The 21585-nt window shown below is 33.9% G+C and overlaps 1 protein-coding gene across 2 annotated transcripts; it reads left to right on the top strand.

Moving 5' to 3' along the window:
* Window positions 1-445: 445 nt before the first annotated feature.
* KLRB1 (killer cell lectin like receptor B1) lies at window positions 446-21585 on the top strand. Of its 2 annotated transcripts, XM_019713479.3 has the most exons (6): window positions 446-592; window positions 4550-4648; window positions 5376-5450; window positions 7131-7285; window positions 7653-7768; window positions 17640-21585. In XM_019713479.3, the coding sequence occupies exons 1-6, from the start codon at window positions 505-507 to the stop codon at window positions 17767-17769; spliced, it is 663 nt and encodes a 220-aa protein (XP_019569038.2). In that variant the 5' UTR covers window positions 446-504; the 3' UTR covers window positions 17770-21585. The 2 variants fall into 2 exon arrangements, with proteins under 2 accessions (XP_019569038.2, XP_019569039.2); XM_019713480.3 differs by lacking the exon at window positions 5376-5450.

Here is a 21585-nt window from a genome sequence, read left to right as displayed (position 1 = left end):
TTGACTTCCTCACATTCAAATGTAATTTTGTTTTTACTTTATTTTTCTGTTCACCCAAATCCCACTATTAACCTGGTAAAGCGCAATGTCAAAATTGGAGACATAGTGAAATACTTACCTTTAGTTTTCCTTGAGCTACTCAATATTATTTCTACTACTGCTACATCCTAAATCTCAGAGTAACTTATAATCATTTAGTCATAAACCCTCTAAAATCTTCAGCTTTAATATTATATATATTATGAGTGTGTTTGCATGTATAATCTCTCATATATATAGACAGAGAGGCAAAGTAGATATTACATGTCTAAGCACTGTGGACACCCAGTAAATGGATTGTTTCACTAATTTATGAAGAAAACCCACAGCTAAAAATGTGGGTGGTACCAATACAAGAGAGACGACAAAGCGTGTTAGAATAAGACTTCCTTTTGCTGATCTTACCTTATAGAACTTGGAGTTTGCCCTTATGCACATGGTTAATGCTACATTCTCCTGTTTTCAATGGACAGACAAGTAACATATGCTGATTTAAAAATATCCAGGGATTCGTCGTCCCCTGAAATTTTGTCACCCCCATCTCTTCCTCAGGGTAAGTGGCTTTGATTTTCCTGTGGGCATTTGTGTATCTTCCAGAATTAGATTTTATTTGTAAATATATGGCTTTAAAGTGTTGTTTTGAAGATGAGCATACATCTTATTCATGTTAAATAACATAACTTGTCTGTAGGTAATCTGGGGAGAACACATACCTCAGAGATTTCTTTTTTATCAAGATATCAGTGTGAAAAGCGACCATTGCTCCTATTGCTGATCCTTGGATTAAAGACCTGGAAAAAATATTTTAAATGTGTGAACAAAGGAAAAATTTGAGGGACACATTATTACCTTGTTGTAATACTAACCTACCTTATTTCAAATTCTCCTACAAAATACTAATACTATGGTTAAGTTCCAGTGTGTTTGCATCCACAGCATTCCTTTTAGAATGCAAAGTGTTGGATTAATGATAAGCATCCTTCAGTCTCCAAAGAAAAGGGGATAAATCTTTCTGGAAGAAATCATATTTAAGAGCAAAGATTTGGGAATAATTATAATCTGATAGTTTATAACATGAAAAATATTACACCTTAAAAGGAGATAAACCACAAGACCCTGGTAAAATATTACTAATGAACCTATTTGGCATTTGTTGAAATTGGCACTTTTCTGTGCATTAGAGGAGTTACTATTCTGAAGGAAAGAAAAGGGGAACTACAATACGAGGTAATAGGTGATAGATGCTATAGCCTAGGAATGGATTTTAAAAAGACCAGAAACTAGGCAAAAACATGTACAAAATTATCATGACACAGTATTACCTTTTGAAATCTAACCAAATTCAATAATATTGTGATTTTTATCCAACCTGGTATTCATTCTATATTGTACTAACCATATGGATTATACCTTTTTAAGATGGTTTGGTATAGGTTTGAAACTATCACATTATCAGCATTCTAAATTGTGAAAAAAATCTTAGGGTTATCAAACAAGTGTCACTATACTCTTCATATGGGAGCTAAGGGAAATGGGAGGATTTTGACAACTACAGTCAGGATTTGGTCAAGTCAAAGTTATTTTTTGATGGGTAAGAGAAAGACTTTCTTTTTCTTTATTTCAGATCTAGCAAAAGTGGGGAGCGGGATGATGGTGTTGAAAAGGGATATCAGAAAATGAATATAGAGAAAGACAGTAAGATTTCTACAAAAGTTACTTACTATCTGTGATCCCAAGTCAATGGGTCAGGAAATTTGTCTAGTTGGATTGTTATCATTATCTTACAAAATATCATCCTAAAAGTAAATATGAAAAATAAATAAATAAATAAAGTCAGAACAAAATGTGTGACTATAAAACACTAATCTGGTATTACAATTATTGTGCAAACACTACTGAGCTCTTCAGCTAAACTGTTCACGCTGTGGTAACCATATAGAATAGTGTGATTGTGTCAAAGGCAGTCAGTAAACCAAAGAGAAACATGAGTTGTGACTTGTTTTGTATTTTGTTTACAGTGATGGGTTTGCTCTCTTACAAAAGTAGATGAGGTGTTGGCAAAATGCCTCTGGAGTTCATTCATTCATCCAAAAATAAGCACTTACTATGTGCTGGGCATGCTCTAGATGCTGAGGGTACAGCAGTAAACAAACTAGAGGAAAAAAAATTTTTTTAATTGAGTTTATAGTATACTGCTATGGGGACATACAAATAAACAAAAAAACTACGTATGTATGAAAAGTTTAGGTGATATTAAGTGCAATCGAGAAAAATAAAAGTTAAAATTGAGAATTTAGCTTTTTGGGAGGGTGCCATATCAAATAGAATAATCATAGAAGCTCTCCCTGACAAGATGAGATTTAAGTCAAGACCTGAAAGAACTGCAGGACAAAGGTATGTTCTCTGGAAGAAGAGCCTTTAGGAAGTTGTATCAGAGAGCACAAAATCCCTCAGATGAGAACTTGCCTGTCACATTGCAGGAGGAGCATGTAAGTTAGTGTGAAATAGCAGCATGTATGTATGATGACTAATAGGACATGAAATTAGAGAAGTAATGGGAAGCCATATTAATTAAGGATTTGTAGACTTTTTATCAACTTTTTATAGAGTCATGTCTGCTTGATAGAAAGCCACTAAAGGATAAAGCAATGGAGTAAGGTGATTCAACATTCCAAAAAACAGCCCTAAGTGGGTATTTCTAGATAACTAAAGTTTACTTGGACTCTTGTTATTGTAACTTCATTAATTCTAATCTTATGCGGTGGTGCGGAAAAACTTAATACAGGAGAGCATACTGCCCAGGCATGACCTTCCATTCAAGTCCTTAAATTTTAGCAAAAATGAATAATTATTTTTAAGAGTCACTCCAAATTACCTTTTATCTATAGTTTTTTTTAAAAACTTAAAAAAAAAAAAACCTAATATTTATTGAACAGGTATTATGTACCAGGCACTAGTCTAACTTTTTAGAATTGTTTCATATAATCTTTTTCAAAACCTTATGAAGTAGATAGGATTCTACATTTTACAAGTGAGGAGATTTGTGCTTTATGTGGGTTGAATACATTGCTCAAAGTAGCATGCTCAAACTCAGATCGGCTATAGTCAAAAACCTCTGCTCTTAATTACTGCTATACTTCAATAATAAATATTCAGATAGTGACTATATGGAGTGTTTTTCATTTTGCAAAGTTTCAAGGGAGAAAAAGATGAGGAAGAAAAGAGACAGAAAGGTAAGTCAGTATACATATATACAACCGGAAGCAATGATATCCCAGGGCTAGTCTTATGTTCATTGAGGTTCGTCACTCTGTGTCACTCTGTCTCTCATTAGAAGTTTTAGGTCAATATTTTCAAGTTTGGTTTTCCCATATTCAGATGTATGCCCTGAGTCTTGGAGTCTCCTCTGAGCATCTATTCCAACCTCCCACTCTAGATGGTAATCCACCTGTCACTACCGTGAATCTAATCTATTAACTGTCTCCTCCCATAATCTTTTATCACATTTAGCTATCCTGTATTCCATCTCCCCAGAATCCTTTTAGAAACAGCTAACTCATATGAATGTCAGCATCCTAATGGAAGAGACCATTAGCAGTTGTCCGCAAACTGGGTTGTACAGTTTAATGGCCAGGAGAGTGTGAAAAACAAAGTAGGTCACCCTGGAACATTTAATGAGAATAAAATACAACATTTTAACATATCTAATACTAAATATTTTAACGTGTGACTCAGATCATGTATACTGAAAAAATATAAAAAGAAATAGACAACATAAATAAATCAGTAGCTATATATAAATTTAAAAGCCTTTACTTGCAAAGTCCTTTGCCTCTAATACAATTTAGAAAACAACTTATAATTATTGTATATCTAACGTGTTATAAACCAAATGGAAACAAAAAGGGTCTTATAATTAAATCAGAGGTATAGGTGCTTCCTAAGCACAGCTTCAAGTAGAGTATCTAAAGTATAAATTACCAGAACAAGCCCCGTCAGGGATGATTTAATTTTGGAAGCTATAGCCCATTGTTTCCCAATATTTTTAAACTAATAAGTTCTTCTTTTATTATTTTTTCATATGAAATGCATGTTTTTAAAGCTGTCTAGAATGAAGGCCATCCTTTATAGACGGAAATCTATTAAAGCTGTCTAGAATGAAGGCCATCCTTTATAGAAGGAAATCCTGACTTCCTTCCTGCAATAGGATAGATGCTTCATTTTGCACTTGAAATTTTCAAAACATTGTCACATCTACTTCACTTGATTCTTATATCAATCCTTCATACATGAGACAAGTATAAATATTTCTATTTTATCAATGAGCAAGTTCTCAGTCAGATCGAGATCCCATCTTGTGACTCAACGTTAAGATGGCTGATAAATGTTCTTTACTGCTTCCAGCTCTCAATTGGAATCTAACTTTCCACATGTGATCCAAACCACCTTTGCTTTTTATAATAGATAAACTGAGTTAATCGAGTGCATTTTGTTTTCTTTAACTTCTCAGATGTCTGTCAAGGTCCACCTTGGCATCGACTTGCTCTGAAACTTGCGTGTACTGGGGTGATTCTTCTTGTTTTGACTGTAATTGGGTTGAGTGCTACAGGTAAGTGATGCAACATCGTTTGTTTCTTGCTCTACTTTTTCTACTCCTATCATAATATTAAAATATCTTAACATAATTTGGCCACCCCAAACTTAGTGAAACCCCAATGGAAAATAAATTACAAAACAATGCTTCAAACAATGCTCAGTCCATATCCACTTCACAAACTTAAGCTTTTCCCATTTCTCTTCCTAATTTTTCTGATAGTCTTCCTGGGGTTTTCACAAGTGTTTCAAGAAATTTTTAAAAAATGACAATTGCGATGAAAATATGACAATAATGAGGATAATGTAAATTCCCAATTATTTACAGTTTCTTAAATACCTACTAAATTCCAGATTGCACTAGGCAATCTCTCCCTTGGGATATGCATAATAAAACTCACTCAAACATGAGAAATTTCAGGCAAGAGTTTAAGCAATGTAAGAGTTTAAGTAAAACCTTTAAGTTTATTTGTCTAGTTGATGACAAATTTATCTAGTTGATAACGGGTGACCCAACCTCTGTGTGAATTCACTTGTTATGTGTTTTCTTGTCTGTTTATTTGTTTCTTTACGTATATTGTCTTCCAACTAGACCCTTTGTCACCATATTGCTGTTGCCCGTATCTACAGTCCATAGTCAAACTTATCAAGATAACTTAGTTTCCTGAAGTGATAAATAGAACATACACATTTCACCACGTTTCAGTATGTAGTCTTCTTAATAGTCTCTCCTTATTTACTAGTGATATTCTTAAGACAAAAATCATCAATAGAAAAAAGCAGTGTGGATGTTCAAGAGAAAAGAAATGAAACAACAGGTAATTTTGTGGCTTGAATTTCCTAAAAAAAAAGCAATGGCTAACATTTGATAAATATCATGCGTTCCTTTAGTTAAGGCTCATAACATCCCATATGTTAAGATAGCATCGTGTTTCCCCGAAAATAACACTGGGTTTTATATTAAGCTGTGCTCCAAAAGATGCATTGGGGCTTATTTTCAGGAGATGTCTTAAAAAAATCATGCTAGGGCTTATTTTCCAGTCAGGTCTTATTTTCAGGGAAACATGGTATTATCACTCTGATTTTATGTTTGACAAAACTCAGGCCCGAAAAGGTTAAGCAACTCACTTGGAGTCATACAAGTAGTAAGTGGTGACCCTGGGACATGTACTTAGGGAATCTCACTTCAGAGCCTCTGATCTTAATCACCAGAGCTTCCTGCCTCATGAGCACGGGTCACCAGAGCATACTGCCTCATTGAATATCCCAGTCGCTACTAGGATATTCAATAATTAATAGCCAAATATCAAGTTAAAAAGTAAAATAAGCATTGAAGTGGAATATTTGATGAATTCAATGAATATGTCAAATAGTTAACTTTGGACTGAAAATTAATAGAACTCAAATATAAATGTATTCTTTAATATTGATTGTATTCGTCATTAAGAAATAAATCTCGTTCCAGTAAGTATAGCTGACCTGAACAACTTGGGAGTTAGAGATGCTCGCCCCCCTGCACAGTTGAAAATCTGCATATGGCTTTCGACTCCTCCAAAACTTAACTACTAATAGCCTGCTGTTGACTAGAAGCCTTACCAACAACATAGTCAATTAACACGTATTTTGCATATTATATGTATTATTTATGATATTCTTAAAGTAATCCAGGTAAAAGAAAATGTTATTTAAAATATCATAAGGAAAATACATTCACAGTACTGTATGTACTTATTGAAAAACATCTGCCTATATGTGGACCCACGTGACTCAAACTCTTATTGTTCAATGGTTAACTGTATTTGTTAAAAATAACTATTGTTGAATGACTGTAGCAGAATGTGATCTGTGCCCACACTTTACAGAACATTTTAAGAAACCTAGATAATCCTCTGGAAAATTCTATCCAATAAATAATATTACCTAGGCAAATATACCATTTGGCAGTTAGAAATTTTCTTATGATAATTTTCTCCATGGTATTTGTCATTAATTTAGTGAAATGAATTATTACTTCCTTAGCATTTTGCATGTTATTTGAAGTAAAAATTTGCGGGGTAAGTTTAATAATTGTGCAGGGAATAAGCACTGGCGACGAATTTATGGAAACTCAGAAATAGTTTTGATTCTACCACCATCTGCTTGTGTGGACTTGGCCAAATTATTCTGTCTATTAGTGTCTTAAAATGTAAAACGTGGCTGCTTAAATTATTTTGATGGTCGTTTCCTATTCTAATATTCTGTGGTTCCATATATGCTCAATATAACTGGTCACTAATTTCTAATTGTTGGTTCCAGAATGAATAGTAGGTCTCAAAAACTTGAAAATTGTAATAAATTGATTAATTGTTCTCATGGTGATAAAAACTGCTGAGCATCATAAGGAAGTGTGTGTGTGTGTGTGTGTGTGTGTGTGTGTGTGTGTGTATGAGATTAGTATCAGTGGAGTGAGGGCGGATTAGTAATGTAACATTTATTTCTTCTTTTCTTTCTTACTTTAGAGAGACCAAGTCCGGTCAAGTGCCCAATGCATTGGCATCCACTCCAAGAGAAATGCTTGTTTTTTTCTCATGATATTAACACTTGGCATAACAGTCTAGCTGACTGTTCCACACAAGAATCTAGCTTGCTGCTAATTCAAGATCAGGAAGAATTGGTAAATAATTAAATAAAATTCTTGAATAGAACTTACCACTTTCTTCTAACCATATCAACAGCTGTGGGCTTTAGCCTAAAGGTTCTATACAGATGGAAGCAGTGACTTTGACGTCAAGAAGGCCACAATCTGAGAGACTAAACAGACATGCAAGCAAATAATTGACTATAATTTGATGACTACAACAACACAATTATATATATATAGAGAGAACTATCACAAAGAAGGAATAATTAAGGGTGAATTAGAAAAGGCTCCATAATGGGGGTAACACTTGAACTGTGTTTTAGAGGATGAGTAGAAGAATGCAAACTATGATTAGACAAAAACATTCAATATTCAGTCATTTTTTCTGTTCCATATACAGAAACTCATACAAAACCTGATAGATACTGAGGCACTTCTATATGGAATTGGATTAAATTTTACGTTACCACAGAAGAAATGGAAATGGATAAATGGTTCTTTTCTAAATTCTAATATGTGAGTATTAGATAAACTAATTTTAATATTCAATTTATATCAGACTTATATTGCAAGGTAGTAACATTGTTATTGAAGATTGAGTTTTATACTTTTAATTTAGTTTAAAAATTCTCAAATTCTTAAAATGTGTTTTATCATTCAAAAAAAGGTTAAAATTCAAAACACAGGAGCATGCTGAAGTTTATCTAAAATGTTGTGAAAAATTAAGTATGGAAAAGTACTAAATATTGAAAGAAAGGTTGGTTTAACTAGCAATTTTGACATTGTTTGACCCATGTTCTAAAATATTTTTTTTAAATATGAGACTTTAAAATGAAGATTATTTTAAAATAAATTTTCTAGATTAGAATAAATTTATGAAAAGGCAAACATACTCATTTTATTAAATAAAATCTAACCTGATTTGTTTTATGCTTTCTGAGAATTATTTTCTATATTTTATTTACATAAACATGAAACCCTGACATTAATTTCTTTTGATTTTTTCATACATAATAAAGGTTAATTTTGGCTTATTAACTTGTGTGTGTTTGTGTGTGTGTGTGTGTGTGTGTGTGTGTGTGTGTGCGTGTACATGTGTTTCTTAGCAGGTCATGTTTATTTTATTGAGGTTCAATACAAATAAAATTTAAAACACTGAAGTGTTTATGAACAGAAATATACGTAAAGTGGATGGGTTAAATTCAGTTGAACATTCCATTTTATTCTGAGGAGAAAAATTACATTTTAATGAAAATAGTAGTGATCAGGTTATAATAGAAAAAGTATCAGACTCTGCTTGCTCTTTTAAAAATTAATTAATTTTAATTAAATTTATTGGGGGTGATGTTGATTAATAAAATTACTACATAGGTTTTCAAGTGTAAAATTCTATAATATATCATCTATATATTGCACTGCATGTTCACCACCCAAAGTCAAATATCCTTCCATTACCATAAATTTGACCTCTTTTACCCTTTCTACTTCCTCTCACCCCCCTTTCCCTTTAATAACCACTAAACTGTTTTCTGCATCTATGAGGTTTCGTTTGTTTGTTGCTTTCATTTTTATATGTTGTCACATATGAATAAAGTCATATGGTTCTCAATTTTTTCTGGATGACTTATTTCACTTAGCATGATAATCTCAAGATCCATCCATGTTGTTGCTGCAAATGGCAGTATTTCATCTTTTCTTATGGCTGAGTAATATTCCATTGTACACACACACACACACACACACACACACACACACACACACACAAAGTTCTGATAACTAAGTTGGCAAACTCATGCTAGAAAAAGTGCTACGTCCCTCATTGCTGAACATCACTATGGTCACCTTTGAAGTACTCCCCTTGGGAAGCTATGCACTGATGCCAGTGTCTAGTCCACCCTTCAAAGCAATTTTGGAACTTTTTTCCTGGAATGGCCATCAGAGCTGTCATCATATTACCCTTGATGTCCTCAATATCATCAAAATGTCTTCCTTTCCATATTTCCTTTATCTTCGAGTAAAGAAAGAAGTCACTGGGGGCCAGGTCAGGTGAGTAGGGAGGGTGTTCCAATACAGTTATTTGTTTACTGGCTGAAAACTCCCTCACAGACAGTGCCATGTGAGCTGCTGCATTGTAGAGATGCACGAGCCATGAATTGTTGTCCAAAATTTCAGGTCATCTAACTTTTCCATGCAGCCTTTTCAGCACTTCCAAATAGTAAACTTGGTTAACTGTTTGTCCAGTTGGTATAAATTCATAATGAATAATCCCTCTGATATTCAAAAAGTTTAGCAATATCATTGCAACAAGTTTGCAAACTTAATTGTCAGACCTCTTATTACATTTTCTTTATATATCAATCATCTATCAAAGGACGCTTTGGTTGTTTCCATGTTTTGCCGCTGTGAATAAGGCTGCAGTGAATACAGGGGTACATATATCTTTATAGATAAATGTTTTCAGAATTTTGGAGTAGATACCCAGAAGAGGATTTGCTGTGTTGTATGGTATTTCTATTCTAAATGTTTTGAGGAACCTCCATACTGTTTCCACAGTGGCTGTACCAATTTACATTCCCACCAGCAGTGTATGAGGGTTCCTTTTTCTCCACAATCTCTTCAATAATTGTTATTACTTGTCTTGATAATAGCCATTATAACAGGTGTGAGGTAGTATCTCATTGTGGTTTTGATTTTCATTTTCCTAATAGCTAGTGAAGTTGAGTATCTTCATATATTTGTTGGGCATTTCTATGTCTTCTTAGAAGTATCTGTTCAGGTCGTCTGCTCATTTTTTAATCAGGTGACTTGGTTTTTCATTGTTGAGTTGTATGAGTTCTTTATGTTTTGGATACAGCCCCTTGTGGGAGATGTTGTTTGCAAATATCTTCTCTCATTTGGTTGGTTGCCTCCTTGTTTTGTTGATTGTTTCTTTTATTGTACAGAAGCTTTTTGGTTTGATATTGTCCCATTTGTTTATTTTTACTTCCCTTGTGCTTGAGGTCAAATTCATAAAATCCTCTCTGAACCCAAGGTTCGTAAGTTTAGTACCTATGTTCTCTTCTATGCAATTTATTGTTTTAGGTCTTATATTTAGATCTTTGATCCAATTTAAGTTAATGTTGGAGTATGGGGATAGCAGTCTAGTTTTGCATGTGGCTTTCCAGTTTCCCTAGCACCATTTATTGAAGAGGTTTTCCTTTCTCCATTCTATGTTTTTGGCTCCTTTGTCAAAAATTATCTGCCCATATATATGGGGGTTTATTTCTGGGTTCTCAATTCTATTCCATTGGTCTGTGTGTCTGTTTTTCTGCCAATACCACGCTGTTTTGACTGTTGTCACTTTGCAGTAAAGATTGAAGTCAGTGAGTGTCATACCTCCAGACTTCTTTTTTCTCAGGATTGCTTTGGCTATTCAGGGTCTTTTGTGATTTCATACAAATCTGATGATTTTTGTTTCTGTTGTTCTATTTCTTTAAAAAATATAATTGGGATTTTGATGAGATTGCATTAAATCTGTGTATTGCTTGGGTAATTTGGCCATTTTAACTATGTTAATTCTTCCAATTCATGAATACGAATATCTTTCCATTTCTTTGTATCTTCTTTAATTTCTTTTAATAATATACTGTAGTTTTCAGTGTACAGGTCCTCTACATCCTTTGCTAAATTTATTACTATTAATATGTGTTTAATTCTTTTTTATTGCAATTGCAAAAGAATTGTTTGTTTCATTTCTTTTTCTGAAATTTCATTATTAGTATAGAGGAACACAATGGATTTTTGTACAATGATTTTATAACCTGCAACTTTACTGTATTCTTTTATTGTTTCTAATAGTTTTTTGGTGGAGTCTTTAGGGTTTTTTTATATAAAGAATCATGTCATTTGCAAAAAGTGACAATTTGGCTTTTTCATTCCCAGTTTGGATGCTTTTTATTTCTTTCTCTTGCCTGATTGCTCTGGCAAGGACTTCTAATACTATGTTGAATAACAGTGCTGATAGGGGACAGCCCTGTCTTGTACCTCATCTTAAAGGAAAAGCTTTCAGTTTTTCACTATTAAATGTGATATCAGCTGAGGGTTTGTTGTGTATGGCTTTTATTATATTAAGGTACTTTCCTGCTATACCCATTTTATTAAGTATTTTAATCATGAATGGATGTCGTATTTTGTCAAATGCTTTTTCTGCACCTGTTAATATGATCGTATAATTTCCGTCCTTTATTTTGTTTATGTGATGTATCACATTGTTCAATTTGCATATGTCGAACTATTCTTGCACCCCTGGAATGAACCCCACTTAATTGTGATGTATAATCTTTTAAATGTATTGTTGTATTTGATTTGTTATTATTTTGGTTAGGATTTTTGCATCTGTATTCATCAGAGAAATTTGTCTTCAGCATTCTTTTTTTGTGTTAACCTTAGCAGATTTTGGTATCGGGATAATGTTGGCTTCAAAAAATGAGTTAAGAAGTATTGCCTCTTCTTCAATTTTTTTGGAAGAGTTTGAGAAGAAGAGGTATTAAATCATCTTTGAATGTTTGGTAGAATTCACTAGTGAAGCCATCTGGTCCTGGTCTTTTGTTTTGGGAGAGGTTTTGGGTAATTGTTTCAATTCCTTTACTGTTGATTGGTCTATTAGATTTTCCAGTTCTTCGTGATTCAGTCTAGGAAAGCTATATATTTATAAGAATGTGTCCATTTCTTCTAGGTTATTGAATTTGGTGGCATATAGCCTTACATAGTATTTTTGTATGATCCTTTGTATTTTTATGGTATCCATTATCACTTCTCCTCTTTCATTTCTGATTTTGTTTATTTTTGTCTTTTTGCCTATTGAGGCTAACCAGGAGATTGTCAATTTTATTAATCTTTTCAAAGAACCAGGTCTTTGTTGCATAATATTTTTCTTTTTTGTTGTTCTATATTTCATTAATTCTGCTTTAATTTTTATTATTTCCTTTCTTCTGTTGATTTTGGGCTTCATTTGTTCTTCTTTTCCTAGTTCTTTAAGCTGTAGCTGTAATGTTAGGTTGTTAGTTTGGGATTTCTCTTGTTTCTTGAGATATGTCTGTGATAATATAAACTTACCTCTTATTTCTGCTTTTGCTGTATCCCAAAAGTTTTGATATGTTCTTTCATTCTCATTTGTTTCTATGTATCTTTTGATCTCTCCTTTTCATTCTTATTTGACTTAATTGTTCTTTAGTAGCATGTTGTTTAATTTCCACATATTTTTCCTTTTTCCTGTTTTCTTTTTATAGTTGATTTACAATTTCAAAACATGGTGGTGGGAGAATATATTTGGTATGATTTCAATCTTCTGAAATTTGTTGAGGATAGTTTTGTGTCCCAACGTATGGTCCATCCTTGAGAGTGTTCCATGTGCACTAGAAAAGAATGTATAGTCTGGTGTTTTGGGATGAAAGGTTCTATAAATGTCAATTGTGCTCATTTGGCCTAATGGCTGATATTTCCTTATTGATTTTCTGTTTGGATGATTTACCCATAGCTGTCAATGGAGTATTTAGATCCCCTACTATAATTGTGTTTTTGTCAGTTTTTCCATTTAGTTCTGTTAGTAGTTGCTTTATATATTTTGATGTTCCCTGAGTGGGAGCATATATATTGAATAAGTGCTATGTCTTCTTGATGTATTGCCCCCTTTATCATAATAAAATGTCCATCTTTGTCTCACTAACGTTTTTATATTGAAGTCTATTTTGTCCGATATAAGTACAATTACACCCACTTTTCTCTGGATGCCATTTGTTTGGAGTATCATTTTCCATCTTTTCACTTTGAGTCTATATTTGTCCTTGCAACTGAGATGTGTCTTTTGAAGGTAGCATATGGTTGGGTTTTGCTACTTTATCCAATCTGTTACTCTGTGCCTTTTTATTGGTGAGTTTAGTCCATTTACATTTAGGATGATTATTAATATATGATGATTTTCTATAGACATTTGATCTTTTCTTTTCTGGTAGCTGGTGTCACCACTGTTTCTTTGTCCTTGTGTTTCTGTTATTTCAGTTTGGTGGTATGCTATGATTTTTTTCCTTCTGTTTCTTCTTTTTTATGTCATGTGTCTCAGTTATGGATTTGTGGGGGGGGTGTAAAATAAAATTTCATATATACAGTAGTTCTTTTTATACTGCATGCATCTTATCTTCATTCCTCTTTGCAAATTCAGACCTTTACTCCCTACCCTTTTATGTTTTTGGTGTCACAAATTATCCCTATTTATGCTCTGAGTTCATTTTTCAGTAGCTACTGTCTTCTTCTCTCTCTTTTTTTCAATGTTTTTACCTCTTAATCTTTATGTTATCTTTAAGTGTATAGTGCCCTATTCTGAGTAAGGGTTACAATTTCTTGCTTCTATCTGTCTGTTAGTCATTTTACTCATAGTTTTATATCCTTTTGTCCTTTTGTTTCAGATAGAATAACTTCCATTACATGAAATGGAATAACTCTATTTCCTATAATGCAGGCTTTGTGGTTGAAAATGCCCTCGGTTACTGTATGTCTGGAAAGGTCTTTATTTCTCCTTCATATTGAAAGGATAACTTTGCTGTGTATGTTATTTTTGGCTAGTAATTCTCTCTTTCAATAGTTTGAATATTTGATTCCTCTCCCTCCTATCTTGTAGAGTTTCTGCTGAAAAATCCAATGATAATCTAATGGGATTTCCCTTAAAGGTTACATCTTCTTTTCTCTAGCTATCTTGAGAATTCTTTTGTCGTTAATGTTTTGACAGTTTTAACATAATGTGCCTTTGAGAAGGCCTTTTTGAATTGAGATAATTAGGTGTTATATTTGCTTCTTGGATTCAAGGATCAGTTCTTTCCATAGGTTAGGGAAGTTCTCATTGGTGATTTGTTTGAACAGACTCTCTGTTCCCTTCTCCCTCTCTTCTTCTTCTGGGATACCTATTATTCTTATATTGCTCTTTCTGATGGAGTCAGATAGTTCTTGTAGAATTCATTCATTTTCTTTTTTTTCTTTAGTCTCAAGTTTCTCTCTTCTTCCATCTGTGTTATTTCCAGATTTCTATCTTTGATATCACTAATCCTTTCCTCCATCTGGTCAGCTCTATTTCCTAAGCTTGCTATTTCATTCTTCATCTCTTTTATTGAGTTCTTCAGCTCCAGAATGTCTATTTGGATACTGTCTATCCATTGTTTGACTTCTACTCCTACCCCCACTTACATTAAGCCACAAGACTCATGCTTGTTTGGAACTAACAATATATTGAAGTGGACACCCACCAACTTCTGCTTGGAATGGAAAAGAAAAAAAGGACTTTTGACTACATACCACATGAACTGAGCCTCTTTTCCTAGCTGCATCCAAATTCTGTAGACTATGTATATCCAATTGCTTTCTAGGTCCTTATTACATTTATCAAGAACACTTGGGAATACCTCATTTTGTTACACTTCACTTTATTGAACTTTGCAGATATTACATCTTTTACAGATTGAAGGTTTGTGGCAACCCTGTTTCAAGCTAGTCTATTGGCACCATTTTCAAATAGCATTTACTCACTTTCTGTCATGGTGTCACATTTTTGTGATTACTACAATACTTCAAACTTTTTCATTACATTTGTTATGGTGATCAGTGATCTTTGATTTTACTATTGTAATTGTTTTGGGGTGCCATCACACCATGCCTACATAAGATAGAGAACTTCATTGATAAATGTTATGTGTGTTCTGGCTGCTCTATCGACCAGCTATTCCCCTGTCTTTCTCACTCTTACTGAGCTTTCCTATTCCTTAAGACACAACAATGTTGAAATTAGGCCAATTAATAACCCTACAATAGCCTCTAAATGTTCAAGTGAAAGGAAGAGTCACATGTTTGTCACTTTAAATCAAAAGCTAGAAATGGTTAAGATTTGTGAGAAAGGCATGTAGAAAGCCAAAATAGGCTAAAAGCTAGCCCTCTTATACCAGTTAGCCAAGTTATGAATGCAAAGGAAACTTCTTGAAGGAAATTAAAAGTGCTACTCCAGTGAACACAGGAATAAGAAAGTGAAACAGCCATATTGCTGATATTGAGAAAGTTTTGGTGGTCTGGATAGAAGATCAAACCAGTCACAATGTTCCCTTAAGCCAAAGCCTAGTCTAAAGCAAGGCCCTAACTTTCATATATTCCATGAAGACTGAGAGAGATGAGAAAGTTCAAGAAGAAAAGTCTAAAGCAAGCAGAGGTTTGTTCGTGAGGTTTAAGGAAAGGAGTCATCTTCATAACATAAATGTGCAAGGTGAAGCAGCAAGTGCTAAAGTAGAAGCTACAGCAAGTTATCCAGAAGATCTAGCTAAAATAATTGATGAAGGTGGCTACACTACACAAAAGATTTTCAATATAGACGAAGCAACCTTATATTGAAAGAAGATAACATCTAGGACTTTTATAACTAGAAAGTAGATGTCAATGCCTGGCTTAAAGTATCAAATGACAGGATGACTTTCTTGTTAGGGGCTAATGTAGTTGGTGATTTTAAATTGAAGCCAATGCTCATTTGCCATTCTGAAAATCCTACGCCCTTCAGAGTTATGGTAAACCCACTCTGCCTGTACTCTATAAATGGAATAACAAAGCCTGGATGACAATACACATTTTTGCAACATGCTTTACTGATATTTTAAGGACAGTGTTGAAACCTGCTGTTAGAAAAGAAAAAGATTCCTTTTAAAATATTACTGCTCATTGACAAAGTGCCTGGTCACCCAAGAGGTCTGATAAAGATGTACAAATAGATTAATGTTGTTTTCACATTTTCTAGCACAATATCCATTCTGAAGCCCATGGATCAAGGAGTAATTTTGACTTTTACGTCTTAATATTTAAGAAATACATTTCATAAGGCTATATCTGCCGTAAATTATGACTCCTCTGATGGATCTGGGGAAAGTAAATTGAAAACCTTCTAGAAATGATTCACTATTCTAGATGCCATTAAAAATATTCAAGATTCATGGTAGGAGGTCAACATTAAGAAGATTTTGGAAAAAGTTAATTCCGATGCTCACGAATGACTTTGAGGGACTCAAGACTTCAGTGGAGGAAGTAACTACAGATGTGGGAATAGCAAGAGGACTAGAATTAGAAGTGGAGCCTGAATATATGGTGATGGAAGGAGAACTGACCCTGGGTGGTGAACACACAACGGGATTTATAGATGACGTATTACAGAATTGTACACCTGAAATCTATGTAGCTTTAATAACAATTGTCACCTCAATAAGCTTTCATTTAAAAAAAAATAAAAGAAGTGGAACCTGAAGATGTGACTGAATTGCTGCAATCTCATGACAAAACTTTAGTGGATGAGGAGCTGCTTCTTATGCATGAGCAAAGAAAGTGGTTTCTTGAGATGGAATCTACTCCTGGTGAAGATGCTGTGAAGGCTATTAAAATGACAACAAAGGATTTGGAATACTACATAAACTTAGTTCATAAAGCAGCAGCATGGTTTCAGAAGATTGACTCTAATTTTGAAAGAAGTTCTACTGTGGGTAAAATGCTATCAACCACCATTGCATGCTACAGAAAAATCGTTTGTGAAAGTAAGAGTCAATAAAGTGGTAAACTTCACTATTGTCTTATTTTAAGAAATTGCCACAACTACCTCAGCCTTCAGCAGCCACCACCCCGGTCACCAGCCATCAACATCAAAGTAAGACCCTCCACCAGCCAAAAATTTACAACTCACTGATGGTTCAGATAATTATTAAAATTTTTTAGCAATAAAGTATTTTTAATTAAGATAAATACATTTTTTACATGTAATGCTTTTGCACCCTTAATAGACTGCAGTATCACGTAAATATATATTTTATATGCACTGGGAAACCAAAAAATTTGTGTGACACATTTTTGATACTTGCTTTAGTATGATAGTCTAGAAACCAAACTGGCAACAATTCCGAGGTATGCCTGTACATTTTTAAAGCATTGTCACACATTCACACGCATCATCTCAATGCCTTCCTCAAATGTTAGATAGTTATATCCCACATATTTAAGAAAACTGAGGCTCAGTGAAGTTAAGAAACTTTTCACATGACATGTTAGTCGTAGAATAAAGTGAATCAATTCCCAGCTTCAGAAGCTTCTCTCTTTTTTTAAGTATCATTATGAAGTTTCTTGTTATTAGAAGGATTGTTTTCCAGTGAAGATATACTTGCATGTTCCAAAGATTTATATGAGCTTTACATTAAATGTTTATACCATTATATTTGTGACTGTACTCTCTACATAATAATTTAGCATTCCACTATTTTCCTGAAAGTTGTAGAAAATACTGGCTGGAGGAGGAAAATTATGTGAGAAAATTCTAAACACTAAGAGAGGCTTTTCTTTTGCTTCGCAGATTACAAATCACTGGTGATGCTAAAGAAGACAGCTGTGCTTACATCTCACAGAAATCATTTGTTTCTGAGGACTGTAATACAGAATATAGATGGATCTGCCAAAAATGCCTAAAACCCCTCAGAAATTAGGAATGTCCTGACTCTTGACTATGCATCCCCTCTCGATTTGTTTACTTTCCATTACTTGTTCTGTAATTTTAACTATATATACTGTTAAAGTGGCCTAATGTACATTTAGTGTCACAAAGTGAACAAAAACCTAATAGAATTCTAAAACTATTGTGAATCTTACAGAAGTTCACATCTAACCTACTCACTCTACAAATGAGGAAAGAGATGCATAGAGAAAACATGTATCATTTTAAAAGACTGTTCTATGACAAGAAGCCCAGATCAGCTGAGGGGAATTGGTTTCTAAACCTGGCATGTATGTCTGGTATTCATTGATCCCTGTTATGCCTTAGCTCATCTTCAGAAAAGTTGGAGTAAATGATTTCTAAAGTCCTTTGCATAGTCTATGATTTTTTTTATACCATCACACAACTGGGTTGTGGCAGAACATTGACTAAAGTGAATTCTCTGGATTCTTGTATCAGAGACCCATAACCAAAGGAGTTTGAGAAGGAAACTTAACTCTATCCCACCATTTCAAAATTCTTCCCATTTTAATTTTCTCATTACTTTTTTATTTTCTATATATTTCCATCTCTGTATGGCGCACACACAAGCTGTAGAAAATATGTAAATCAAAAATGTCATTATTCTAATGGAAAATAAGTGATATATTTTTTTAACTCTGCAGTTGGGGGAACAAAACTAACAAAAGAGAAATGTTTATTTTGATAGATCTTTTGAGTGTTCACTCTTTAAAATCACATGCAAAGCTTTCTATGGAAATCATATAAATTATAATATTGAATTTACCCATAAGGAAACTTAAAATAAAATTTCTGAAAAATAGATATCTACTTACTCTGATAAGTCAATGCCAATTTGAATTATATAAATTCAAGTGCATACTATAATGACCAAAATATCATTTCAATTCCTGTTTTCTATGCATAATGATTTATAATATTTATTAATATACAATTTGAACGCATCAAAAATCCAAAGTATAATTCGTTTTGTACCAATTACTTAGGACATAAATTATTTAGGAAAATATTCCAGACAGGAGCTTCATTACAAAATAATACACAATAAAAGTGAGATTTTTGAGATGTTTGATACTTTAGTGGAAGAGATCTCTAAAGAACAAAAATCTGAAAAATAAATGTTCCCATGATTGACAATGTACCTTTCCACCTCTTTGGAACAATGCTCGAAGCAACCTTCTAGAGAAATTCAGGAGTAAGACTCTCTAAATTCATACAGTTAGTCCAGAATTCATTCCAAACATAAATCTTTTCCTCCTTCTATACTTAGATCTGAAATCAAGTGCCCCAAAAGCACACACCTGCAAGAAACTTTTACAATGAAACTAACCCCAAAAAGTTAGGTTGTGTCACTAACTTCATTCGCTATTGTGGTATTAGATAATCAAGTAAACCTAAAATGGGGCATGATACTGCTGAGATCATCTCTGAAATTCAAACTTGGAAGGTACAATTCCATGAGGAAGGCATGTCTAACCATAGTGCAGGAAGATAAAATAACATTAGATCTAATGGGAAATTTTTGGTTACAGTTTTTGATTCAGAGTTTATTGACAATAAGCTAACTTTGACTCCAAACCAAGCCAAAATAAGACACTTATTATGTCATTGAACACCTGCCATTTACATTTTCTCTCTGCAGCCTATGCTCCAGATGCACCGACTCCTTACCATTCTCCAAAACATTCTGATGTTTTACGATTTCATGGTTTAATGCATGTTGTCCCACAAATGTGAGATGCTCTTTTCACCCTACCCCTTTATTCTTTGCCTAGAAAAACCTTAGTAATTGTGGAAGGCTTGAATTAAATGTTAATTTCTTTTGTAATTTTTTTCTGAAACTTGTCTGTCTCTCACAATTTGTAATCTATTTTTTCCACTTTTCTGAAATGTGATTTAATTTCTTCTTTGCTACATTATAATTAGTTGTTTTTATGTTTGTACGGCTGGTTCCACTTTCCTTCTGGCTAGAGGTGGACAAATACCAAGATAGAATAAATAAAGGAAGAAAAGAGACAGGCCCTGACTACTCATTTTAATATGGTAAGAAGAGTATTGGCATAGTGATGGTACATTTACGTTGTAGTAAATGGAACTTGAGTCTGGACCAATGAGATTCCTTTTATTTTCTATGTTCTGTACTTGAATTTGAAATCTATTTGTTTCTGTTTTATGTGCTTGCTCACCCATTGAGAGAACTCTTCAACATGTATGCTTGGGCTAAAAAGCCATTATCATAGGAAAACACTTAAGGGGTAGGGACCTAAAAAATAAAATATTCGTGATGCATCAGACTGGATTTTTTTCTTTTTAACCTTTATTTCTAATCCACGTATGTGTAGGCAGCCAGTAATCAGATTCTTCTCTTTGTAATGCAAGTATGGGTAAACAAGAGTAACTTTTGACTTTCATACCTTGGGAAAGGAAAATCCAAAAAACACAGGTAAAAAGATTATTAAAAAATAACTTCGGCCGGCCTGGTGGCTCAGGCAGTTGGAGCTCCATGCTCCTAACTCCTAAGGCTACCGGTTTGATTCCCACACGGGCCAGTGGGCTCTCAACCACAAGGTTGCCGGTTCAACTCCTCGACTCCCGCAAAGGATGGTGGGCTGTGCCCCCTGCAACTAGCAACAGCAACTAGACCTGGAGCTGAGCTGCTCCCTCCACAATTAAGACTGAAAGGACAACAACTTGAAGCTGAACAGCACCCTCCACAACTAAGATTGAAAGGATAACAATTTGACTTGGAAAAAAGTCTTGGAAGTACCCGCTGCTCCCCAATAAAGTCCTGTTCCCCTTCCCCAATAAAATCTTTAAGAAAATAAATAAATAAATGACTTCATGACCTATAGTCATGAAGCAACTAACTTAACCTGATCTGGTGGAGATAGCCTTTAGTCCACTCCTTGGCTGCAATTTATTTACTTCTGTAATTGTTTGTGACAAACTCCATGATGCCACCTTGTGGACTTATTTGGTTTTGTTTTTGTTTTTATGACCACTGGTTCCCTTCTAACTAAGCAAAACAGAACAAAGGAAAAAAAATAGTTTTATATCAATCAGAAGTTTATTTGTTTTGTCTCTTGTTTATTTCTTTCATAATATGTGAAATTGGATAATTACTTTTTTTGTTTATTTGCTTATTATTGTTATTATTTTGGTATTACTCCTACTATTATTATTAGGCCCTCTCCATGGGAATCAGAGCTCCATAAAAATAAGGACATTCATCATATTGTTAACCAATGCATGGTTCTACCACATAGAAGATGATCAATGAATATTTCCTAAACAAATAAATACTTGTCCAATCAGATTTGCTTATCGAATGGCCTTACCTAGATGGTTCTTGCTTGGGGTCTCTAATGTCATTGAAGTCAGATGGTGATTTGGGCAGAGTATCTCAAAGCCTTCCTCACTCACATATGTGGCTGTTGATTGCCTGGAACTTCAGCGGGGTGGCTGTGTAACAAGAGTAATTTTTCTAACAGGACCATCTTTCAAACAATACAAACAGCATGGAATGTTGTGGGTCATTTAGGAGGTGACCCAGTAATAGAGCTAGAACCCAAATCTGACCTCCCCAGTGTATGAAGCCAATTGCACTCTCAACACAGTCTATCAGGGCCCTTTCAAAGTAAACATTGGAACACTGCATAATCAGTGTTCTTTGGATTTACCCTTTGTGCTTCAACTTTTAATGTTCTATTTTAGGAAATCTGAAAATTCCTAGGCAAAGACGTTCAATAGGTACAACTTCTAAAATCTAATTTCAATTTTGACTCAA

This window comes from Rhinolophus sinicus, chromosome 1 (assembly GCF_057876585.1).
Source record: "Rhinolophus sinicus isolate RSI-liver-muscle chromosome 1, RSI-T2T, whole genome shotgun sequence".
NCBI lineage: Eukaryota > Metazoa > Chordata > Mammalia > Chiroptera > Rhinolophidae > Rhinolophus > Rhinolophus sinicus.
The sequence above is the reverse complement of the archived record's forward strand: the minus strand, read 5'-3'. Positions and strand labels throughout refer to the sequence as shown.

Excerpts from the sequence above, each read along its gene's own strand:
- KLRB1 (XM_019713479.3), top strand. The coding sequence starts at position 505 with ATGGACAGACAAGTAACATATGCTGATTTAAAAATATCCAGGGATTCG. Across the intron at positions 593-4,549 it reads ACCCCCATCTCTTCCTCAGG|ATGTCTGTCAAGGTCCACCT; the intron begins GTAAGTGGCTTT and ends TTAACTTCTCAG. Across the intron at positions 5,451-7,130 it reads GAAAAGAAATGAAACAACAG|AGAGACCAAGTCCGGTCAAG; the intron begins GTAATTTTGTGG and ends TTCTTACTTTAG.